Source organism: Paramormyrops kingsleyae, chromosome 4 (assembly GCF_048594095.1).
Source record: "Paramormyrops kingsleyae isolate MSU_618 chromosome 4, PKINGS_0.4, whole genome shotgun sequence".
Classification (NCBI taxonomy): Eukaryota; Metazoa; Chordata; class Actinopteri; order Osteoglossiformes; family Mormyridae; genus Paramormyrops; species Paramormyrops kingsleyae.
Genome location: NC_132800.1, coordinates 6497405 through 6521839, shown reverse-complemented (window position 1 = coordinate 6521839; position 24435 = coordinate 6497405). Strand labels below are relative to the sequence as shown.

Genomic DNA, 24435 nt, shown 5'->3' with positions numbered 1-24435 from the left:
TGTGCCCTGCCCCAGGATGTCCACTCCCCACCTTGCCTCATCTTTCCAGACTGCAGAATAAAACACAAATGCTTGAAAAAGCAGAAGAACGTCCTCACCAGAATCTTGTCCTCCGACTTGCCGCTTTTGACGTCCAGCTTGATGCCGCGGGCGAACTTGACCGTCGATCTGTCGATGATCCTCCAGAGGCTGTCTGTTCGCAGAAGCAGAGGCATCGCTAAACTCACATGTGCATGCAGAGTCCGTGTACTCGCGCCATGTCACACTATACATATATATGAATATATGTTTGTACAAACGACAAAACAAAAGCAAAAATACTTCAACTCAATTCAACTCAAAAGCAAAATTCAACTCACTATATCCATGGCTATTCCATCATAATCCCCCTATAGATAAAATACATACTCACTCTTCACAGACCTCATTGCATGCACACAGTGACAGAGCATACATTAAACATTCCAGAAATAAATAACAAATGCTGAGATTTTTTGTACATTCTGATATCACAAAACACTTCCCTTATATCACTTTCGAGTTATGCTAATCAGCTAAAAACACATTTTAAAAATCAGCTGATTTTATCTGGAAATTTTAATATCTAGGTATATATCCCTATTACTGTTGTATTATTGTATGAAAAACACTCCTTATATCATTGAACAATATGATTTCATTAACTGAATTGATTGGACTGGCAAATATCTTCTCAAAGTATTGTTGGCTCTTCATACAAAACTTATGGATTTTTTTTGCTCTCAGAGCTGCGTATATTTTTATTTTTCAGAAGTAATACCTGTATTATTTATTTATAAGTCAATAGCATTTCTTTGTGCTCTGATTTATTTCTGGACACCGATATTAAGTGAGGCTTCGGTGAATCACAATAGAAATGACTGAAAGTCTATACTGAATTGTACGATGGGCAGAGGTCTGGAGAACACGCTAATACATTGTCATACGTGAGCATTCTTAGACACATGGAGACGAAGCCAGAAATCTCCAAGATCCTTGGAGGTATGTTTTTGGAGCCATGCGAGCCGTCTGTGAGGTTTTCTGTGAGGTTGTGTGACTGGCACAATCAGGAACACGTGACTCAAAGCTGTATGTGTCATACTTGGAGGAATGACAGCTCACTGTGTTTCCATTGGCTTTGACTGGCCACCCAGTAGACAAGAGGTCACAATGGAAATTTATCTGGTGACATCTCCATTATTTGTTATTAGCAAACAACAATAATCACACTATGCAACTGTAGGCTGTTCTACTATATCCCCACATGTCAGGGATGTAGTATTTCCAAGTATCACTTTCAGTCTTGTGGGGAAAAGTCAGTTTGTTCCTCCAGGAGCCTGTAAGCTTTCCATCCATATGCCCACAAGCCAACAAGATGCTACCAAGGTTCAGACTCTAACGCTCCGCAAGGTCATCATAAATACTCGCCAACACACTACAGCATCACTTCCAAAAGTAGCACCATTCAAAGCAGTTCTTAGACCTGCACTCAAACATTAACTTATTCATTGTATCTTAGTTACCCAAGATGTTACCACAGATTACACAAAGTCCTCACATTGGCAGAAACAAATACACAAGAATCCCTGCTCCCAAGTACAAGGGATCTCAGCAAGCGAGATGGGGGCAGGGGGTGTAGTGGGGGGGGGGGGGGGGGTGGTCTTACTGAAAGAAAAACAGCAAAATGCATGCAGCTGTAATGAACTTTAATCTCAGGAAACCCCAATCAAAAAGCCTTGCAGCCGTTTCTTAGTGTGGCAGAGGAAGGGGATAGGGGTGAACGCTTCCTACACATTAAGGAAGGGTGGTGGGAATGCAGAGAGTGATATATATATATATGTGTGTGTGTGTGTGTGTGTGTGTGCACACGCGTGCTGCGTCTGAAAAGGCATCCTGGGCTAGCAAATAAATTGAAAAGGACTCGAATCCACGTTATTAATAATGTGGAAGCTGCTAATGGGTTCTGTTGGAATAATTAACCGCGGAAAGACCGCTCCCTGACGCGCGCGCCGCCGCCTTTGCGATAGCGTGTCTCGTACGTATCAGCGGGCATAAAAGTGTCTGTTCGCGTGAATGAGCGCCTAAGCGGCAGCTATCGCCGTATGGGAGTGAAACGCGTCCGCAGACCCACACTTGCGGGCGTAAGATGTTCCGGGGCTCCCTGCGCTGCCATCAGCATCTGGCGTACAGCACAGCTGAGGAAAATGCCGTGCTTTTAGTTTGCATAACACGCACAGATGCATCGCCCATGAGTGCACGCGATGCCACACGAACCGACAAACACTGAATGGTAATGAAATAAACCATGTGTAATTACACGCGATTCCGAGATAGGCGCGCCAATATAGAGGACAGCGCTGCATTAATGTGCAGCGACGGGACTAATGAATTGATCTGCTGATGTGTAAAGCAACAGAAATCAAAGTGTGAGTGACGAATAGCGATTCAAAAGGCCCGAGCATGGATTATTACACTTTGCAGCTGTATGTGATTGCATAGAGAAAAAAATGAAAAAACAAATACGGCAACGTAAAAAAAAAATCGCGGCCAGAAATCACTGTTGCATATATAGCAAGTTATCTAATGTAAAATGCATGCATGCACACACTTCTGAAATACTGGACGTGTGAAAACGCCAGATTAATATCGCGCTGCGCTGCATTTTAAGGGAAAATGATTGCGGCGTAGAATGGGGGGAAAAAATCCGTTTTCTATATGCGCCTTGTCCTACCTGTCATTTCCCTGCTCACACTGACAAAGCAGGGGACGGCTGTCTCTTTAGAGGCCATGTCTCCCGTGCGATCCCCCTTTCTCCTCTGCTCAGCAGTCAGCGGGCTGCCCGCCTCCCATGCATTTCACGAGCGGCCCCCGCGATGCCACCATAACCCGGAGAGAGAGCGCACATGCACATCACAGGAGACGGGATGGCGCTGGGGCTCCTGCTGCTGCGAGGTCTGCCTTAAATGGCATGTTTACCCGTCATGTGAAAGCCAACACGCCGTGATGATGAGTGCTGGGTGGGGAATGATGCACATGACGGGATCTTTTAATCTTGCGGCTTTTCCCCTCATTTTTTTAAAAAATTCAAGCGATCGAATAATTAAAAGCTCTTGCCTTAATAATTTTATTAATAACAAAATACTTCTCACTCCATCTTATTATTTAATATTATTGTTATTTGATATTGTTGTTGTTGTTGTTCTTGCTGTTGCTGTTGAGTCGTGTACAGGTGCTATTTCAACCTCGGTTTAGTGTAACGATTACGGTTCATTGCAATTTAACTATAGATGGCGTATAAGGGATATAAGGCTATATACCTATACCCCTGAAAAGCACGTTGGACTGGTTAGACTGGTGTTTCCTAAACTGCAGCACTCTCCTTTACAGAGGACAACACGGCGATTCAGATCCCACATGCAATATACCAGATATATGACCCGCCCCGCCACCCACCTTCGACGGGAAGCTTATCTTGTTTTCCTTGCCAGAAGCGATCAACCTTTTGTGAGCACTATGTCACCAATGCAATCGATGTCAAAATAACGTAACACGTGAAAAGATTTTTAAAAGTATTGTGGAGGAGACATAAACCCTTAAATTAAAGGGATTAGCAAAGGAGTCAGGTAGAAGTCAGCCAGCCCGTCCAGTAATCAGGATTATATGACAGGCCTGTAGCCAGAAACACATTTCTGTGGAGGTTAAACCCGTACTTTTACAACGTTGCAACATGGCCGTTATATCTGTTATAAGGATGCTACATGTGTTATATAACAGCTGACAGAATACACTACAACCTCCATTATGATCACAAGAAATAAAGTAAATCCCGTGTTTGCAGGAATACTATTCATTCAAATGGGATGCTGGAAACAGGGATAGTAGCCTACTCACACGTGTAGTGCGGGAGGTGCGGGGCAACAACGCCACCCATGGTGCAAACGTGTTACCACAAGCAAGGGTTCCCTTGGTAACAGCGGTACACATTGCACTGCAAATATTCCTGCCGAGGTAACAATACAAAGCGGACGACCTTAGCTGCTTGTCTATATAACAAGTTATTACAGCGCTTGTGTTAACCGAGATACAGCTGCGTGTAAGACTTATTACGGGAGGGAAAAGCAAAGGGGGGAAATGAGTGAAGATTTGACTTCAGCAAAAAAAGTTAAAAGGAGAACACCAGACGTCAAGGTCAGTGTGCAAATAAGACCGTAATTCAATAATAAGACAGAGATGTAACCTCACCTGAATGACTTCATTAACATGTTGATTTAAACCAAAGCAGTTTTACAAGATCAATTGACTATCAAAGCAAGCATAATTTTCAGGTGATTCGTGCCCTCCAACCGGACATCATACACAGGATGAAGCTATAGATGGCATCAAGGAGCCAAGTCGAATTCTTCGTGGGATTTTTAATACCTGTTTGTGACCAGGTCCCATGAATCGCAGTCTAAAGGGATCCCATGAATCTCAGTGTTTCTGCATCTATTTGGCTTGTTATTCCACGTGCATATATTGAGAAGGAAACTACTTTAAATACACCCATCATATAACGCTGAATGGTAGATAAAAACATATAGTAAATGGATCCACTCTGGTAAATTCTTCAGTAAATACATTTACCATGCAAATACATGCACTCAGTGGCCACCACGTTAGATACCACTACATAACACCGGGTGGAACCCACTTTGCCTTCAGAAACCCCCCAAAGGTGGATTAATTGAAAAGGAAAAGGTTTTCTGCACACCTATGTTGCTGGTTTTGCACTGCAGTGGCCTTTCTGTTAGCTTTAGAACTGGCTATTCTCCACTGACCACACTCACTAACAAGGTGTTTTCAGCTACAAAAAAAAAGCCATATTCTTCATTCTCCGTGAACTGTAGACTATCAAGATTGGTCTCTGTCTTGCCTGTTCAGTCTGTCATCTCCCCGTTTGGCTGGCAGGTGATGCTGGCCATCCCATTTTCCTGATATTTCCCTAGGTTTGCATTGTTCTATTCCCTATTGTCTTTCCCTTCTCCTTGGGCTGCCACATGGATGAATGGACTAAGCGTGCAGCTGAGAATTGTCACGTCTTGGACATTTTGTGTTTACTTTACCTTTGATAATTATGTATTTTTTCTCAGCATGGATCCTTGTTTTATTCCTTTGTTAGTTCTCCCTGTGTGTATCTAGTTTCTTGTAATGTTCTATAACCCTTTGTTGTAATGTTATATAACCCTTTATTGTGATGTTCTATAACCCTTTGTTGTGATGTTCTATAACCCTTTGTTGTGATGTTCTATAACCCTTTGTTGTGATGATCTATAACCCTATGTTGTGATGTTCTATAACCCTTTGTTGTGATGTTCTATAACCCTTTGTTGTGATGTTCTATAACCCTATGTTGTGATGTTCTATAATCCTTTGTTGTGATGTTCTATAACCCTTTGTTGTGATGTTCTATAACCCTTTGCTGTGATGTTCTATAACCCATGTTTCTAGTCTCTCCTTTCGTTTGCATCTGTAGTGATTGTTTATCACCCTCACCTCTTATCCTCCTAGTCCTGTTTGGTTGATTACCAATAGTCCGCACCTGTCCCTTGTTGAAACTCTTGTTATCTATATATGTATTAATGTGTCTGCCCTTCCCTTGTTCCTCAGTCCGTCATTGTGTCTTGTTCCTCTGTGTTTTTCCCTTATGTTTAGCGTAGCTTTGATTTAGTTCTCATTTTGCCTGTCTGACTGTGTTTGGACCCCTTGTCGTCCCTTTCAGTTTCTTGTCTTTCTGAGTTCTGTTTGCTATAAATCCCCTTTGTGTTGGTGCTGCACTGTGGATTGTCTGTTCCATCATGCTGCTCCTTAACAGACACTGTAGTATATAAAAATCCTAAGAATATTGCTGTTTCTGAGATGCTGGCACAATTACGCTGCATTTTATTATGCTGTTAAGCATTCAGCTGCAGCAAAATAATCCTGTTTGTAGGAGCTATTTGCACTACTTTGCAGCTGTACAGAATAAAGTGGCCACTGAATGCACATTATAAATTATTATGTCTTATTAGAGCAATTATGTGTTATATCCTTACATTACATTTATTTGAAATTACTCTCTACAAATCTACAAATGTAGTGTAGGCAAAGTTGTGCATTGCTTGTAATGTTGACACTGCACACAGGTTTTGCTCTGGAAAGTATAAACGGAAGCATGTGATGGGGAATGGAAGATGAACTTTATTTGGTGACGGGAATGGAGACAGGTTTGGCAAATTTGGAAGGAGGGATGAAAAGAGAAGACAGACGCGTCAACATCTTGACCAGCAGATGCCGCTGAAGAGCAGCATTTGAAGCCGTGGAGCATTTTCCCCTCGCGGTCAGTTCGATTCTGCTCACAAGTCATTTCGGAAGCGTCGAGTTCCCAGTCCATTCATATAGATGTCTTATTTAATCATGCATTATTAGAAGAGTATACGGTATGACGGTATGAGATCGTTGAGGAAACACCTAATCTACATGGGCAAGACTGCATGCTTGATAGCACGTTCTGATTACAGGTTTGGAAATAGACATAGCACGTAGGCTACAGGTGTTCGCTTCAATTAGACTTAAAAATATCAACGTAACCCTCGAACACTACAGCACTGAGCTTAACTTTAGGATGCATGAAACCTTTGCAAAAATGTAATCTAACATGGCATTTTAATTAATCTCCTCTTAACTACAAGCACAGGTTAGAGAATTACATCCAATAAGGCATGAAATTTAAACCTTCATAGTAAGAGCTGCTTTGAGACCCGTATGTACGTTTCGCGGTAAATCGCAATGATTTCTCAGAGTAACTTGTATTAGGTAGTTATTAGGGATAGTGCAGTACTCCCCAGTGCAGAATCACAATTACAGCCTTGCGAAATTAGGACTTAAGTACCCGTGTTAACGTTCACTAGAGAGCTATAGTGATGCGGAGCAATTCAGGATAACTGGAAAAGGGATAATTCTGTTTTCCTGCCGCAAGATGTGATTTTTTGGGTTGTAAATCAGACCTATAGGTATAGGTGTATTATTCATGTATATGATTAAACTTAGTAAGAACGAATTAATGCAAGGACAAATGACATAGCGAAGCCTTCAACAGCCGATCGCTCCTATAGTTTCCATAGCTGTATAGAATAAATCGGCTGCTGTGCTTGATGATTTCAACGACCGACCAAAAGGAGGTCAAGAAAAAAGTAGCTAAGTCAAAAATAGACATTAACTGATTTTAAAAACGGGCTTTTGCTGCTCTCTCGTCATATAGTCAGTGTTCACCCGTGTTTCCGCAGCTACTCCCTAACACCAGAATTTAATGAAACCTAAATAAACCCCCCAGTTACACATGCTGCACTGAGGTGTTACGTACTTTAATTTCAGCGGGTCAGCGTTAAATTCTAAATATCAGCATCTAAATGCCTAGATTCCGTTTGCATCGCTTTATATCAGACAGGTATGCGAGGCATTTTCTAAAAAAAAAAAAAAAGAAAATTATAAAATGAAAATACACTCTCCACTTTGCCATTTAGTTTTCAAAGTCTATGCAAAAATCATGTCAAAATGAAAATTAAAATGAAATAGCACCATTTGCATTAAAATTTTCAACTCATGTAGGAGTCAGATCTGGAATATTGAAAAATAAAATTAAAACCCCTTTTTGTCTTTTCATTTCCCAGTTTGACTTTTCATTTTCATTTTCAGTTCAGAACATGTAAATATATATTAACCGGAGCGGGCCGGTGGGCGGAGCTACGGGTCACTGCTGCGCTTTCTCAGTGAGAATGTATTCCTGGCGCACGGTCGCCCATGTTGCCCATATGGCCTAAATTAGCTACTTATTTGCATCTTCCGATTCATTTATAGCTTCTAATTCGTACCGCCTTATTTCACGGTTTAAGTTATTCCCAGTTTCCTTAAAGGGGACTGTTCGCAGCGGCACGTGCCGCACAGTTTATATATAGTAAAGATATTTTGAAAATATGAAACAAAATATCAATCGAATTATTAAACCGCAGCACACATATTTACGCAGGTATGCCATTGTTAGGGCAACACTGAAATGAGTGTTTACATGACATTTTGCAAATACAAAATACGTATGAATGAAATGTTTAAGCTATATGTACAGTATCATGTCAAATAAGAATTTCACGAGTCTCCCTCTAATGAAAATGGTGAAATTACTCAGAAATTTTTTTTGATTTTTCTTTCGTAATAGCAAACTGGTCGCACTGCATGTAAGCCTGGATAAGTTCAATTTATTTATAAAATTTAAGGAAACCGGTTGCCTTAAAAACGTTTACTGTAAACCCGACGAGTTTCAGTCAATTCAGAACTTTTAAAGAAAGTGATTGGCAGTTTCTGGCTCAGTGGACTGAGCCTCTGTGCCTGTATGCTGCAGGTTGCTGGCTCCAGCCTGACCTTGGCAAGTCTGTGGGTCTGCGGGCCCTTAATCCCCAGCTCCCTGGGTGCTGCAGCGGGTAACTACCCCTCACAGCCAGCATCATGCTCTTATCTACAGAGAGAAAACAATTCACCCGCAGGTATCAACAATGCATCCGTTATTACAGTTTGGTTAATGTCTATCATTAGTGAATAGTATTTTAATTTTTTTAAAAAGTTCAAATAACAAATTTGAGTATTGTGAAATAAAACTGCAAAATTCAACAATGTTTACTATATTTGAAAGAAAAAAATGAACTAGCCTATACGTAAATGTTTTTTATGTACTTATTTTAAACAATTTGTTGAATATCTTGAAAGTTTTGAGGTAATCAGTTTCTTCAAAACTTTTGAGTGACTGAAACTAATCGGGTTTACAGTGAACTTTTTAAGGCAACCGGCTTCCTTTCATTTTTAAAGTAAATTGAACTTATCCAGGCTTACAGTGCGCATGACACTTTGAGCAATTGTACACGTTGATTTGAATAAGAAGCCACATTTCCTAATGGAATGCGGAGATTTTATTCATCTTGGGTAAGGCAAATATGAAATGCATAGTACACAGCAGGCACGCAACTCTAAGGATACTGAAATTAGCCTGGGCCAGATAGGTGTTACAGGCTACCCAGTCTGGGCCAGTTAATTTCAGTGTTACATTACGATGGCATACCTGCATAAACATGTGTGCTACAGCTTAAAAATTCTATTGATATTTTATTTAATATTTTCAAAATGCCTTAACTATAAACTGTGCGGCACGTGCTGCTGAGAACACTCCCCTATAAGGAGGCTGGGAATAACTTAAGCCGTAACATAAGACGCTACGAATAAGAAGCTACATGGATCGGAAACTGCAAATGTGTACTTAACTTAGGATATGTGTGAATTTGCCATTAGTTCGGGCGACATGGGCAACCGTGCGCGAGGAATACAGCGACAACGTCATCCTCACTGAGAAAGCGCAGCAGTGACCCGTAGCTCCGCCCACCGGCTCGCTCCGCTTAATATATATTTACATGTTCTTAACTTGAAAATGAAAAGGCGAAGTAGGAAATGAAAAGTCAAACTGGAAATGAAAAGACAAAAAGGGTTTTTGATTTTATTTTTCTAATTTCCCAGATCTGACTCCTACATGAGTTGAAAATTAAAATGCAAATGGTGCTATTTCATTTTAATTTTCATGTTAACAGGATTTTTAGCATAGACTAAATGGCAAAGTGGAGATTGTATTTTCATTTTATAATTTTCATTTTATTTTTCGCAGAAAATACCTCTCACAGAGCGCAGAATGTTTCATGTACTGCTCTTATAGGCCTACGCTTCCATATGTATGTTTTGCTCCTAATTAATTTTACAAGTTGGAATTTTCGGAGACGAAATTTTAAACATGGAAACATTTTGCAAACCTTAAGTCTGGAATTTACGAAGCCGATAAAGTTCCATATGGTGATTTTTTAATCAGATAAGTAACACGTGCGTACAAGACGACAAAATTTCACCTTAGGGATTTGGAGGGGCTCCGTAGGAAAGAGACCCCTATGGAACGAATATATTTCTGTTAGCTGTTAAAGACAATTCCTAAATGTATGTTTCATTTATTATATTTATTATATAATAATATAGTAATATATTTATTATACTTCCAATGTAATATTTAATGAAAACTGACTATAGCATCAGCAAATATCTACTATTTTAACTGTAGCTCTTCTAATACTATTTAATTCTCCTGCAGCAAATTGGCTGAAAAATAATTTAGTATGCAACGAAAACCCAGGATAGAGGGGCTCGGTGAACGTTGTTCGAACCCTATGCAGGAGGGTCATGGTGTTTGAGATGCTGTAGAAGGAGAGAATTCCTGCCTTATAATTCAGATACACCCCGATCCTGGGAGCATATGGACCCAAAATAGCAGTATTTTCGTTATTATGGTAAAACTGGTAGCCAGACTGAGTGCAGTGCAAACTCCAGGATTTACTCCCTTGCCTGAAGTTTTCACCGACTCCACTCCTGCAGATGCTTTTGTATGCGACCGCAATGTCTACCCCGTCTTTGCCGTCCCACTCCACCTCCCAGTAGCAGCAGCCAGACAGAGCCTCTCTACACAGCACTTGGGGGCAGGAGGTGAATCTCTCCGGGTGCCGGAGGTATGACCTTTGGTTCCCCGTGCTGACACTCTGGTTCCCGCAGGATAAGGCGAGGCCAGAATTTGCAGTGTTGGAGTCCAGTGTGATCCGGCAGGCATCTGCAGAAGAACTAACAGTTACAGGGCTATGCGCGGCCAGTGTCACCATGCAGTTAAACATTGCAGTGGCATTGCCTTCAGCAGATTCCTACCATATCTGTCCACTTAAGGCTGCAGGTTGCAAATAATGCTCAGCTTTCTTTTTCAGTTTCACCTCCTATTCCTCATTTATGACATATTTGTTCTTTTATTTTTTATTGTCGTTACGAATTTTCTATTGACCGCCTTTCATTCTACCCAACCTGCAGTGGACTGAAAGGTAGTCAGCTCGCCCATGAGGATTACCCTGCATGTGACAAATAAGAATCCCTGAATCCTTAAAAGCTGCACTGAGCATGAATGTGAGGTGGAGATGCTATAAACCAAGCCAATGAAATGCAGCAGAAAAAAAACTCTGTTTTTTTCTGCTGCATTTATACATGCATATTGACCAATTGTTTGGTGCATTTTATTGATTATTATTTGGTTGGCTTACTTTTCATCACCTTATTATCATTAAATACACCCTTGTACCTTACTGTTACCATTGTTTTCTGGCACAATTGTTTATTTTCTTCTAGTTACTATTTTTTATTTAGTTTTTCTTTATAAAATTGTATATTTGATGGCCCAAATATGTTATTAGGTTTACCGATTTTGTTTTGCATGGAGGTGTAAGTCTTGTTGTGCTGTTTCCCGCTGGTGTGTGTTGATGGACTGATAAATGTTTCCCCAGTGCGTTACTTGTTAGGTCAGTTATGTTCCGTGTAGGTTGAGTTATGTTATGCCTTAATTTTGGCTTCATTCTGTTTTGTTGACCTGATATTATAGGGCCCTGGATTTTCCTTTCTTGGATATACTTCTGGATTTTGATGATTTTTAGTGTTTGAGTAACTTTTGTGTTTATAAGAAACTCTGCACCCCTGTTTCTGTTTGCTGATCCCAAACAAACATATTCATATTTTAATATACATTTTAATAAGCCATGCACTAAGAATCTGGGGATACTTGAAGAAACGGAAGAGAGTAAAAGGCTTATGTCAAAATGATTCATGACCCGGTCACAGGGTCAGATGACATCACGACTAGTGACGTAACTACACCGGTTACTATTTAGATGCAAGAATATCGAATGTAAGAAATATCATGGACAAAAAAAATTATATATATATATATATATACACACACACACAAAGTGGTACCTCAGTTCTCGAACTCATTAGAACTTGATTTTCTTAAAAGTCGAACCAACCAGTTCAAAAAAAAAATTGCCTAGAGATCGATCTGAACCTCAGAAGTCAAACCGTGAACGCCAACCGAACATATCTTGTACGTGCGGGGAAATGAGTCACGCGGCACGTCTCTCAGCTGAAACAAAGGGTAATGTTTCAGTCTCAGCCTCGCATACGCTGTGATAGCACCGTGCATGTTTACACTAGCTGAATACATATATTTAGACAGTAAAAATACATTATTAATAAACCATTAATACGTTTAATTATGATAATGTTGTTGTGCCGAGCGGGGACAGAACAGAGATAAAGGCGCAGACGTCAGGGTATCGGGGAATATGGGGTTTAATTACAGGTAAGGCAGGCAAAACGCAGACTGACCGGACTGGGGAAACAAACTGAAACACGGACAAAATACAGAGGACTAATGACAACAACCAGAAACAGCTGATCACACGGGGATTCCACATGGGGTTAATGAGGGGTCGTGGCACATGGAAGGAGCGGACAATCAGGGCAGGACACATTGTTTGGATACATTTATTTTTTTACTTTACAAATTACTGTTTTGATAAATGTGCTTAGATGTGTTTAGTACAGTATATACTCATCTTGTTTTATCCGGTTCATTTTGTGTTTAAACACAAAAAAAAAAAACATATTTAGGTGTAATTTTTTGGGGCTGGGAACCAATTAATTGGTTTTCCATTATTTCTTATGGGGAAAATTCGATCACAACTCAAACTTTTTAGGATTCGATCCGGAGTTCTGAACAGATTAAATTCGAGTTCTGAGGTACCACTGTATATATATATACTGTATATATATTTTTTTTGGGAGGGGTATTTGTTTTGACTTTGTTCTTCATGAGGCAGAGACTGTGTGCATGTTACGCAGAGAGAGAGAAATGTGGTTTAGTACAGAAACTGTAAAGAAACAGAAAATGGCAGCACTCACCCAGGCCCATGAGTACATGCGGAATTTGTCTGACAGGGTTGATGCGTCGCCGGGTTGATGCAACCCAACAGCAGGAACCTCCCAGCAGGAACCCCAGCGAACGGTGCCACTCGGTCAGGAAACCCCGAGGTCAGCACCGTCACCCCCGTACACCCCCCTCTTGATGCAGCACGCAGGGGACAGCCAGGAAGACACTCTCTGGCAGCCACACCGAGGCCGGCTGGGTGTCCCCCCCCCCCCGCTTCATACTCTCCGGTCAGAGATTTTTCTTTGTCACGGATCATGTCAACAACCACCGACAGACAATCTTTATCCTGTACCGACATGCTCGTCAACAGCTTCGGGTTGATCACACGGGCGACGCATCGACCCCGTCAGACAAATTCCACATGTATTCATAGGCCTGGGTGAGTGCTGCCATTTCCTGTTTCTTTATAGTTTCTATAATAAACCACATTTCTTTCTTTCTCTCTCTCTCTCTCTGACACACACACACACAAACTCTGCATCTCAAAGTACAAAGCTAATAATAATAATAAAAAAAAAAAACAGTCATGATGTCATCTGCCCCCTGTGACCTTTAGGTCATTAAGCATTTTGAGTTACTCTTTAACTTACATTTCAGAAACTCCTCTCTGGTTGTGGGTCCTGGAGACAGTACAACGGAACACTTTATTACTGTGAGGTCTCTCCTGGATTTCATTATTATTATTATTATTATTATTATAAATTAACTTGACATAATAGTTCCGGCTTTCGTACCTACCTTCTTCCGTAATCATTTCCAGGATCTCCTTGCACTCCTCTTCCAGCTTGTCCCTCAGTTTGTCCTTCAGCTTATTCACGGCGGCGCTCACAGCCCTGAAACAGCACTGCTTCTGATTGACTGGCGTTGTGGGTAAGACCCCCGTCCCAGGGAGAGCGCAGAGAGTCGGGTGATGCTGCAGGGAGATGCGGGCAAGTCAGCTTCCGGGGACTGGCTGAAAAACAACTTGTGGGAAATTACAGCGGAATATGTTCAGTGGAATGTCTTGGCCAGATGAATGGTGTGTGTGGGAAACGTGTGGGGGGTGTGTGTGTGTGTGTGTGAGGGGGGGGGGATGAAAGGCCTCTGTACCTGTCATGTGATAGTTGCCAGTTCGAATCCTGTCCTCAGCAGACTAGCATAGCTCCACTGGGCCCTTGAACCAGGCCATTACTCCCCGCCAAAATGCTCCAGGGGTTCCGGATAGATGGCTTCACCCTGTGCTCAAACCCTAAGCTTCACTCCAAACTGTATATACTGTATGTGTTTGTATGTAGAGGCACGATTCCCTGGTATATTCAGGAGGGGCAGTGTCTTACAGGGGCCCTTGAATATTTATAATTGGGGAGTGACATTTTGCCAGGAGCCCCAGAATCTCTATCGACACCCCTGTGTGTAGGTTTCAAAGGAGAGCAAGATGTGCGAAAAGTAGCATTCCAATGCAAGTCTATAAATGGTAAATAAACAATCGTTTTGTTACTTATTGCGTATTCTGTGGAATCACCTGAAGGAAATGGATGTCATCCTCAGTTTGTGAGAGCTTCTCCAGCTCCGACTCTCTCTTCTTCAGCTGTAGAATATCCCGCTCCAGTTTCTCCACCAACCCTTTGGCCCGAATCACTGCTGTCTTCTCCTGGTCTCCCACCAGCTCTTTCACCTCCGAGCATTTCCTCCTGACAGAGTCTATCAGCTCATTGAACATCCTCTCGCTGTCCTTCGCCGCCGTCTGTGCCGAGCACTGCAAGAAGGGAAGGGAGGTTCCATGATCAGGCTACGTAGCTAGTTCCACACGAGGCCTCTGTGTTCCTCACTGGCTGACTGAACAGCTCACAAAGCTGAAACGTTCCCCGTCAGTTCCTACTCACTGTGAGCGACTCCAAAGCCTTTCTCAGTTCCAGCAACTCCTTGCCTCTCAGCTGGATCCTCTGTTGAATTGTCTTTTGTGTTGTCCTGAGCTGTCTCTTTAGAGAGGTTCATATCATTTATAACACATAAGATTTCAGCTCATCTTTGTTTTTTGCACAATACACTAAGAATTTCCGTATCACTTGATTTTCATTTTCTTGATATCTCTGCCAATAGGTAATTATTAAAGGCAACATTTCTTAAATACTTGCATAATACAAACATTTATTTCTGGAGCTGTAGAGGACTTATTAGAGATATGAAAACTGACCATAATTTTTGTAGAAAAACACTATCACACAGCTATTATGGGGGAAAATCTAAAGTTGTTGATTTATGCAAAAAGATTTTTGACAAACACATTCAGGTAGCTAACACATGTATTTCACTGTTCTGATTTCACCTTTATTGGCCAGAAAATAAAATCAATACTTAGTCAATGATTTGTTGATAACTAAAAGTTTAATATCTGAAACAATAATGAGGATTTCCAAGTCTTACCTCATTCTCAGTTCTTGCTGTGGTGATTGAGACATTATCATGGCCTCTGTGTTTGTCCATGGTACAGAGATAACAGATACACTGCTGGTCGGTGCGGCAGTAGACCTCCAGGGGTTTTTCATGGTGGGGACAGACTTTGTCCTGCAGATGTCCAGTGGCATCAATCAGCTTGTGCTTCTTAAAAGCTGGAGACTCATAGTGAGGCTGGAGGTGAGTTTCACAGTAAGAGGCCAGACACACCAGGCAGGACTTGACAGCTTTGTGTTTTCTCCCAGTGCAGACGTCACACTCCACATCTCCAGGTCCAGCATAATGGTCAGCAGGAGAAAAGTCTTGAAATGTTTTCTTCTTTAGTTTCTCAACCACTTCAGACAACATGATGTTTATATTCAAAAGAGGCTTTGGCGTAAAGGTCTGTCTGCACTGGGGGCAGCTGTAAACTTCATCATGATCCTCCTTATCCCAGTAGCTGTTAATGCAGCTCATACAGTAACTGTGTCCACAGGGAATAGCCACTGGATCCTTCAGTAGATCCAAACAGATCGGACAGCTGAACTGCTCCTGATTCAGGAAGTCTACAGCTTCTGCCATTTTTACTGCACGCAGCCTCCGCTGCCTCTGAAACAACCACTGATGAGTTCTGTTTTTCTTAAACGCGGATTTCCGGGTTATGCCCAGAATAAAACGCAAGACTGACGCAAGCACTGAAGTGAAACCTTATGCCGAACAGATCCTGCTTCCGTCGGTTGGACCTCAGGGTTAATGTCGCCGTCCGGACATACACCCAGGTTTGGCTATATAAAAATTGAGATTGCAGAACTGACGCGACGCCAGGGATCGGGAAATAGGAAAGATGACCAAGGTAGGAAATTTAGCGCAAGGCGACGCAAAACGTCCGCAAAAAAGCCCTAGACGCAAAATGCATGCCGGGCTGTTTATGCAGGCATTCTGGTGTCTATATATGGGATGCACATGACATAACGGAATAAAGATTATTTTTAAAGAGAGACAACTCTGGTAATCTGCTTTAAAATTTAGTTTAGGGGTTATTCTGTTGCGGAGATCTATGGTCGAGCCGGTAGTTAAACATAAGTACGAAATATTCAACCTGCAGTTGAAAGATAAAAAACGGGAAAAACATCAGCTAAGTCAAGGTGTTCCGAAGACTGCAGAGAAACTGAGGTAAATGAGCCGGGAGGTTTTTAAAAATCTTCAAAAATGAACATGCGATAAAGACAGGGCTAAATATGACTTTGTAATAATATCCTACTACACCTACTACGTATAATAATAGTATATTAATAGGCTAATAATAATAATAATCTATTTTTATGTGGATCATAATTTGAGTTGCTAGAGGGAGCGCTGATGACAGTCTTTCTCAAGCTTAGTTCAGAAACTGAAACAGGAAATCAGACGTTTTCGGTTTCCACCTGCAAAGAAAATGCTGAGCTGTGAAAAGTTTGTGTGCGCGCGCCTTCGGAGGAGCGTGCGCGGACTCTCCTCAAATGAGACATTTAATAGCATTTAATTTGATGTTGTTGTCCATGGACATGTATACATATATGCCCCACCTACAGTACATTAGTCTACTAATGATCATCTCTCATACATTTGCATGGTACATATATGGTTTTTATATACGTTTTGTTCCCTCTGTTACAGCCTTTTGAGTAGTTATTTCCGAAGATGCCTGTTAATGTGCACTTAGATTAGGATTATGTCCTGTCTGTGGATATTTATATCACTGATTCTAAATTCCATTCCTGCCATATTTATAGGACATACTGGAGTGCGAAGTAAATCATCCCATAAATAATGACCGATGCCTCGGAGATGTGTGCAGTTATCGCCACTAGGGGGCAAGCTACACTTCACTTTAGAGTTAGTCATACGTAAATATTTGGGCTGCACCAAAGCAAAAGCTTTGCGTAAATGTATGGAGTCACCAGAGGATGATTCATAAAATCACTTGGAAGAGGATCACTCGACCCAAGTCCCACGGAGATTTATTCCACCTTGGTTCTTGTATTAGTATATTTGCGGGCGATCGAAGAAAACGGTACCGATGAAAACACACCAGGAAGAAACAAGTGTTGTATCTCTCCCGCATTTTCGTCGCTAAAATCATCCGTTCTTCTCTGAATTCATCCTTTCCAGCACAGGTAAAACCGTAATTTCTATGTTTTTTCCCCACCATACTGTATCCCCGGTCTGCCAAGCGCTACAAATATTTCGGAAAATTTAAACTAGCGTGTTAACCGGTTTGGTTTCGTTTTCTTAGGCGTCAAAATGAAACCATTTTTGTCTTGGTTGTAGCAGAGTTATCGGTATTGTCTCAGAGTGGGGATTCGTTCGGATATAGTGTTTTTGATTTGGTTTAGATACAGTGCTTTATTTTATTAGATCTTATTTTAGTAGTCCCGCTAGGCAGTATCTGTTGGAGGGCAGGCTGAATAATACTGCGCGATGGCGGGACTGAGCCTCCGCTTAACATCCCCGTCTCTGATCCATTCTGAAAACTCAATACAGATCTTCAAATTCGACCCTCCACATTAAAATTTATAACTTTGCTTCTTTTTATCCTTCCGAACTACTGATTTTTATATTTGCTGATGTTAATATATTGTTGAAAATATCTCCGGAACCAGGGCAAAGACACTCTTCCGGCGAAGAGCATTTAGGATCGCGAACCAGCACCGCGTTTTCTCATTGTTAGTTTAATGCCTTTCCAGGTCTAGCAATAAGTATATGTGCCTTTCCCTGATCCAAAGTTGGCTTCGATTCAAATCGCTGCATTCTGTAAATACATATAAGACAATGTAGTCGCCCTAAGCAGTGAGGTCTTCCGCTCACACGTTTCTGAGAAAACACTATGTGCCCCATCTTTACCAGTCAGCCACGTGATAACTCGTGTGGCGTTAATGAATGCTGAAATCGAGCTACGCCTACTCCATCCAGCCACACCTCGTTCAGGTTTTGAATAATACTTAATTGGGCAAACAAATTTGCCCCAGGTGCAAGTATCTGGTGGCTAGAGGTTAAAAAAAAAAGAAGTTGCGTCCACCCTTTTTCTCATAACGTATGTATTCAATATAGAGGTATTCAGAAGCAGGGGGGTGGTGGGGGTGGGGATAGGAGGTGTTTGGATCAGGGCAAATATATCAGCCCTTTGGTGACCCTTAAAAAAAGTTTCATTTAATGCACTTGAGCCTACACTAATAAAGGGCCCCAAGTAACATTGTCAGATAAAATTCTAACTCTCAACCCCCCCCCCCCCCCAACAATCAACAACATCTGACAACTCACTGACCATGTTAGTGTCCTGCATTTTGCCCTTTAAAATACTGTAAAATTCCTCACCTTAGTCACTTGGTGTGTCAGTGTCACACTGTGGTCCTTGCGGAGCATTATTTCATGACAGTGAAACCGTGTCACGCTTCCTCGTTTTGACATCAATCTAGCTGTGACCCTAACTTTGAGGTGCCCTGAATGGTTTTTGTCCCATCAGCCCAACAATCAGGAGGAGATGCAGAGACGTGAAGGTGCTAATCCAGTGGGATCCGGCTCTGGTGAGCGTGTCTTTCCCGGAGCACAGAGCATGCAGAATTGTTACAGCAGCACTGCGTTGAGTCTGTTCTGAGGAAGAATGCGGTAACCCAATCTCTCCATCTTTTTCCAGGTGAAGAGCCGCAGACCAGAGAGGAGTTTTTACAGTGTAAGAATACTAAGAATATAAATCCTCATAGTCATTACACAGCAGTGGATTCTCATACGGCAGCACTTTAGCAGTGCAGTACAGACGCTCTTCTACTTACGAATGAGTTACGTTACGAACGGCCGTTGCTTGAAATGTTCGTAAGTCATTATTCAACATCATTTTAAGGGTATGTGCAAGTACAAAGAACTAGCTAGATGCTGGGAGTACGCATGCTACGCTGCTGCTTGGCGAGAATAGCGGCCAGAAGTCATACTAGGAGGAATTGGCGCGCAGAAAAAAAAATTGATGTTACGGACAGGAAACGGGAGCCCAAGGAACACAATTTGGACTTACAGTCCTCTTTGTATGTCTGAAAGTTTGTAAGTGGAGGAGCGTCTGTATATACAATATGAATAGACAATGACAATAAATACAGAAAATATATACACACATATACATGACACCATAAATATATTTACATTATTTCTTCATAACAAAGATTTGGAAACGGGCATAGCTAGATTCTGGCCCTTCTGAAAAAATGTCTCCTTGGGCCCCCCCACAGTAGAATTTGCTGAGTGAGGGGGGGCGGGGGGAGTGGTGGTTATGTTAAATTTGAGGCCCCTATAAACTGCCAGGCCTTCTGAATCTGCCGGGGTATCCGTGCCACTCCAACATCCCTGGTTGCAAATTTCAGAGCGAACTATAGTTGAACCCATGGATCGTATTGCAGGTTGCTGTGAGGTAGGTGTATCAATTTCAAAGACAAGGGGTGGGGGGTTGGTGGGGGGGGGGGGGCAGTCTGGCAACGGCTACAGTGGGGAAAAGCTGCTTTTCAGCCTTATTGCGCAGGCATGGATGGACATGTAGGGATTGACTGAAGGTAAGAGTTCTGTAAGGAATATCCGGGTTGGATGGGTCTGCAGTGTTGCTGCAGACCTTGTCCTCGCAGCGACTGACATTGATTTCTAGAACCGAAGATGCACTGTGCCGTCTCTTCTAGCCACTGCATGCTTCTCCGATTAGTAGCGGTACAGTGAGAATACCATTTTGTTCCACAGTAGCTTAAGATGTTCTCGACAGCACTGTGATAGTAATCGATCAGGAGCCGTTGCAGTAGTTTGGTCCATTGCAGTTTCTTTTAAGATCGTCTATGAACAAATACATAATCGCATCACATATGTCCCCCGCAGTCGTCATTATGTTAAACAAGCAGGATATACGGCGCATTTCACCTGGGAGCCTCGCAGACCCTTCATACAGGGGTGACTGGGAATTGGGCTCTGCCCAGTATTCCACCGGGTCAAGGAAAAGTTGGGGGGGGGGGTTGGGCCATTTCAATAAATGGGCAGTGTAATTTTAAAGCAAATTCATTATTTTTTGACAACCTCTGAGTCTCATCTAGAAAGGTAAGAAAAAGACAAGTTGACAAGGTTTACCCGTCCGTGACATTTATGTATGACAAGAACCAGTCCATGGACATCAAGGGTTGGAAGCTCCTAATTTAGAAAGACAATATCTTATGGGACATATAGGGATAACTTGTACTATTAATGATGTTTCTGCACCCTGGGAGACCTTCACTGGGCAGAATGGTGGGCATAACCACCTGGGAACAGGGAAGTGGTTATGAAGCTTTTTATGCCGTGTACTACCACAGAAAAGATTGGGCTGTCTGCATACCACCGTAATGACTGACGTTAAAATGCAGAGGTACCTCCGCATACCACTAGAGGGAGCTCACTACCACATCATAAAAGAATAGCCTGTCGGGGAATCACCATAATGACTGCTATTTAAACACAGAGAACCCTCTGCAAACCACTAGAGGGAGCTGAAGTATCGCATCATACCAGCTCTCAGTTTCTGGAATTGAACTGCTCATAACAGGTATTTAGTTTATGGAATGGCTCCACCTAGGTATGTGGTCAGGTATTGCAGTCTGAGCATCTTAAGATCGAAATGAAACTCAGCTGCAGAATAAGAAACCACTTGCCTGAATGAGTTTGCTTGAAACGTGACTACACACCGCTGTGATATATCTGCACGACCCCCCCCCCCCCCATCGTGCACACACACATTTTTACTGAAATCCTCTCTCTTCCTGCTCTTTTGCGTAAGATTCCTGTCAACTTAAAATGGACCTCAACACGGCACACAAGGCACTCCACCTGGACGAGGGACACAGACAGGCTGCCTCCGGCGGGACCCAGCAGGCATACCCAGATTGCCCAGAGAGATTTGACTACTGGCACCAGGTTCTTTGCAAAGAGGGTCTGACGGGACGACACTACTGGGAGGTCGGGTGGAATGGAAAAGGAGTTAATGTAGCAGTTGCATATAAAGGGATGAGGAGGAAAGGAGACAGCAAGCCAGCCTCTCTTGGATTCAATGACCAGTCCTGGAGTTTGCAGTGCACTCCTACCAAGTACTACTTCTGGCACAATTGGAGGAGCATTGCAATATCAGGACCCCTCACTTATAAAATAGGGGTGTACCTGGATCACAGTGCAGGAACTCTGTCCTTCTACAATGTCTCTGACACGATGACCCTCCTGTACAGGGTCCATACTGTGTTCACTGAGCCCCTCTATCCCGCGTTCAAATTATCCAAACCTGGCTTAATCAGAATATGAATCATGATATGAAGTTATGATATGAAGTCAAACTGTGCCTTTAGCCAAAAGAGAGAAGTACATGCCAATTAAGGGATAAGGAGCATTGTGTTTATTGTGAGGAACTAGAAAACCAATAATGTTTGTATGCAAAGGGTGGGTTGCAATGGAACATCCATATTAATGTGTAATGAAAGTGTAAAAAAAAGGACTATATTCTGCCAAATGAAACTGTCAATCATTGGTTCCCTCAGGGCAGGCCCAACCCTTTTTGGGTGCCTAAATAAAATAAATGAAAAAGTAAAAATACAATTACTCCCATTTTGTCTTCTTTCTGCTGCAGTCTTTTTTTTTTCCTGCGCCAGATGGCTCGGTCCTTTTTTACGAGACGTCTACCTAACGTTACCTTTCGCATTAACGTAGTTGTCGTTTGTCATCTATTTCCTACTGGCTGATCAGATGTGGGGGGACCTGCTGGCACCTAAGCAGCCACTTCGGGCTTTTTTACACCTATAATTCGGTTCCTCTGGTCAGTTGATCAGTTTGTAAACTTGCAGCATTTGCCCTTTGGTTCGGTTTGCTTTCAGGCAGAAAAATCCAAATGAAGTAACAATGCGCCACTACAAACCACGTGAGAATGTTCCCTCTGCTTATTGGTCAGGTGTGTCCGTGGTGGGAGTAAGAAAGTAAATACAGGAAGAAGGTTCTGTGTTCTGGGCTATGCGGTAAATACAGGAAGAAGGTGCTGTGTTCTGGGCTATGCGGTAAATACAGGAAGAAGGCCCTGTACCTGGGCTATGCAGTAAATACAGGAAGAAGGCCCTGTACCTGGGCTATGCGGTAAAGACAGGAAGAAGGTGCTGTGTTCTGGGCTATGCGGTAAAGACAGGAAGAAGGTGCTGTGTTCTGGGCTATGCGGTAAATACAGGAAGAAGGTGCTGTGTTCTGGGCTATGCGGTAAATATAGAAAGAAGGTGCTGTACCTGGGCTATGCAGTAAATACATGAAGAAGGTGCTGTGTTCTGGGCTATGCGGTAAATATAGAAAGAAGGTCCTGTACCTGGGCTATGCAGTAAATACATGAAGAAGGTGCTGTGTTCTGGGCTATGCGGTAAATATAGAAAGAAGGTCCTGTACCTGGGCTATGCAGTAAATACAGGAAGAAGGTGCTGTGTTCTGGGCTATGCGGTAAATACAGGAAGAAGGTGCTGTGTTCTGGGCTATGCGGTAAATATAGAAAGAAGGTCCTGTACCTGGGCTATGCAGTAAATACAGGAAGAAGGTGCTGTGTTCTGGGCTATGCGGTAAATATAGAAAGAAGGTCCTGTACCTGGGCTATGCAGTAAATACAGGAAGAAGGTGCTGTGTTCTGGGCTATGCGGTAAATACAGGATGACGGTTCTGTGTTCTGGGCTATGCAGTAAATACATGAAGAAGGTGCTGTGTTCTGGGCTATGCGGTAAATACAGGATGAAGGTTCTGTGTTCTGGGCTATGCGGTAAATACATGAAGAAGGTGCTGTGTTCTGGGCTATGCGGTAAATACAGGAAGAAGGACCTTCATCTTGGGAATGACAGATACAAGTCCTGCCCAGTGGCCAGAGGGATTTTTTGCCATTCCTCTTGTGGAAAAGTGGCCAGCTCGCTACATAATGCTGATGGAGGAAAACATTTCCTGACTCGCTCCTCCAAAACACCCCAAAGTGTCTGAATAATATTCAGACGTGATGACCATGGGAGATGTTCATCTTCGCTTTCATGTTCATCAGACCACTCAGTCACCAGTCTTGCTGTGTGTATTGGTGCATTCTTATCCTGATACACTGCACCACCTTCAGGGTACAATATTTTGAATGTACTGGTGTAATGCACAAGTAAAAGACAAGTTTGGATGAGATTTCACCAATTTGTCTCTGAGACAGTTTATATTCTCCTCAACCCTGTTTCAGGAAGGTCAGTAAACATTTATTTGAATTTGGTGATTAATAATCATTGTTGGCAGACCACAACAAAATGTGTTCTCTGCATTTAATCCATATGTGACATAGCAGGGGGCAGCTAATTCAGCGCTCAGGGAGCAGTACCTTGCTCAGGGTATCTCAGTGGTGCCATGCTGGTCAGGGATTCAAACCTGCAATCACGAGTGCACTACCCTAACAAATTAAGCCACCACTGCCCACTCCTAGACAGACCAGATGCATGTGGTCTAACACAAATGTCTGTATGCATGGAAGCCTGCATCTCCCAGGCATCTGTTGTCAATTTGAAGGCATGTTTGTAATGAAGACACTGCACAATACCTAATGTTCTGCATAGGGCTACACTATAAGGGAAAAAAAATGGATAGTCTTGGCAGAAAATTACCAGTACATTTTACATTAAATTTACAGACATTTCCTTTAGCCCAAAAATGGAAAATTCTGTAGATTCACAGAATATCCCCTGTATCATTCATGGGCACATCTGTTAATCCCAAAACAGAAAATACTGTAGAGTCACTGTATATCCTCTGTACCATTTGCAGACATTTCCTTTCATTCCAAAATAGAGAATTACATATAGACCTGGTATGATGCGATACTTCAGCTCCCTCTAGTGGTTTGTAGTATATCCTCTGTACAATTGAACCGTTTCTGCCAATCCTAAAGCTAGTGCTGTAGTTCCCGAGACCGGTCTTGGTCTCGAGACCAATTTTTTTTTTGTGGTCTCGGTCTTGTCTTGGTCTCGACTCTATTTGGTCTCGGTCTTGTCTAGGTCTCGGACATAGCGGTCTCGATGGGATGGGGAAAAAAGACAAAACAGCACATC

General features: G+C 42.3%; 3 protein-coding genes and 1 long non-coding RNA gene across 8 annotated transcripts in view; 2 read left to right on the top strand and 2 right to left on the bottom strand.

Annotated features, from left to right (window-relative positions):
* LOC111857141 (uncharacterized) overlaps positions 1-3021 on the bottom strand; it is a 38512-nt gene extending 35491 nt beyond the window's left edge. For all 4 annotated transcript variants that reach the window (XM_072710511.1, XM_072710512.1, XM_072710513.1 and 1 more), the window contains exons 1-2: positions 2750-3021; positions 99-193 (exon numbers count right to left, since the gene is read on the bottom strand). In XM_072710511.1, the coding sequence (XP_072566612.1) occupies positions 99-193; positions 2750-2807 (153 nt within the window). In that variant the 5' untranslated portion in view covers positions 2808-3021. The remainder of the gene's footprint in view (positions 1-98; positions 194-2749) is intronic.
* A 1015-nt stretch (positions 3022-4036) lies between these two features.
* On the top strand, positions 4037-13730 carry LOC140588684 (uncharacterized). The gene is made up of 4 exons (XR_011989841.1): positions 4037-4206; positions 6180-6373; positions 13508-13562; positions 13671-13730. It is a non-coding gene; the product is annotated as an uncharacterized lncRNA (long non-coding RNA).
* LOC111857154 (tripartite motif-containing protein 16-like) lies at positions 9667-15942 on the bottom strand. Of its 2 annotated transcripts, none has more exons than XM_023837697.2 (6): positions 15314-15942; positions 14773-14868; positions 14412-14645; positions 13649-13823; positions 13501-13530; positions 9667-10714 (listed from the first exon to the last, which is right to left on the bottom strand). In XM_023837697.2, the coding sequence occupies exons 1-6, from the start codon at positions 15902-15904 to the stop codon at positions 10146-10148; spliced, it is 1695 nt and encodes a 564-aa protein (XP_023693465.1). In that variant the 5' UTR covers positions 15905-15942; the 3' UTR covers positions 9667-10145. The 2 variants fall into 2 exon arrangements, with proteins under 2 accessions (XP_023693465.1, XP_023693466.1); XM_023837698.2 differs by having other exon boundaries at positions 10453-10714; positions 13645-13823.
* Positions 15943-16036: 94 nt separating this feature from the next.
* Positions 16037-21940, top strand: LOC111857155 (tripartite motif-containing protein 16-like protein). The gene is made up of 4 exons (XM_023837700.2): positions 16037-16175; positions 18825-18885; positions 18996-19031; positions 21135-21940. The coding sequence occupies exons 1-4, from the start codon at positions 16167-16169 to the stop codon at positions 21647-21649; spliced, it is 621 nt and encodes a 206-aa protein (XP_023693468.1). The 5' UTR covers positions 16037-16166; the 3' UTR covers positions 21650-21940.
* Positions 21941-24435: the final 2495 nt, after the last annotated feature.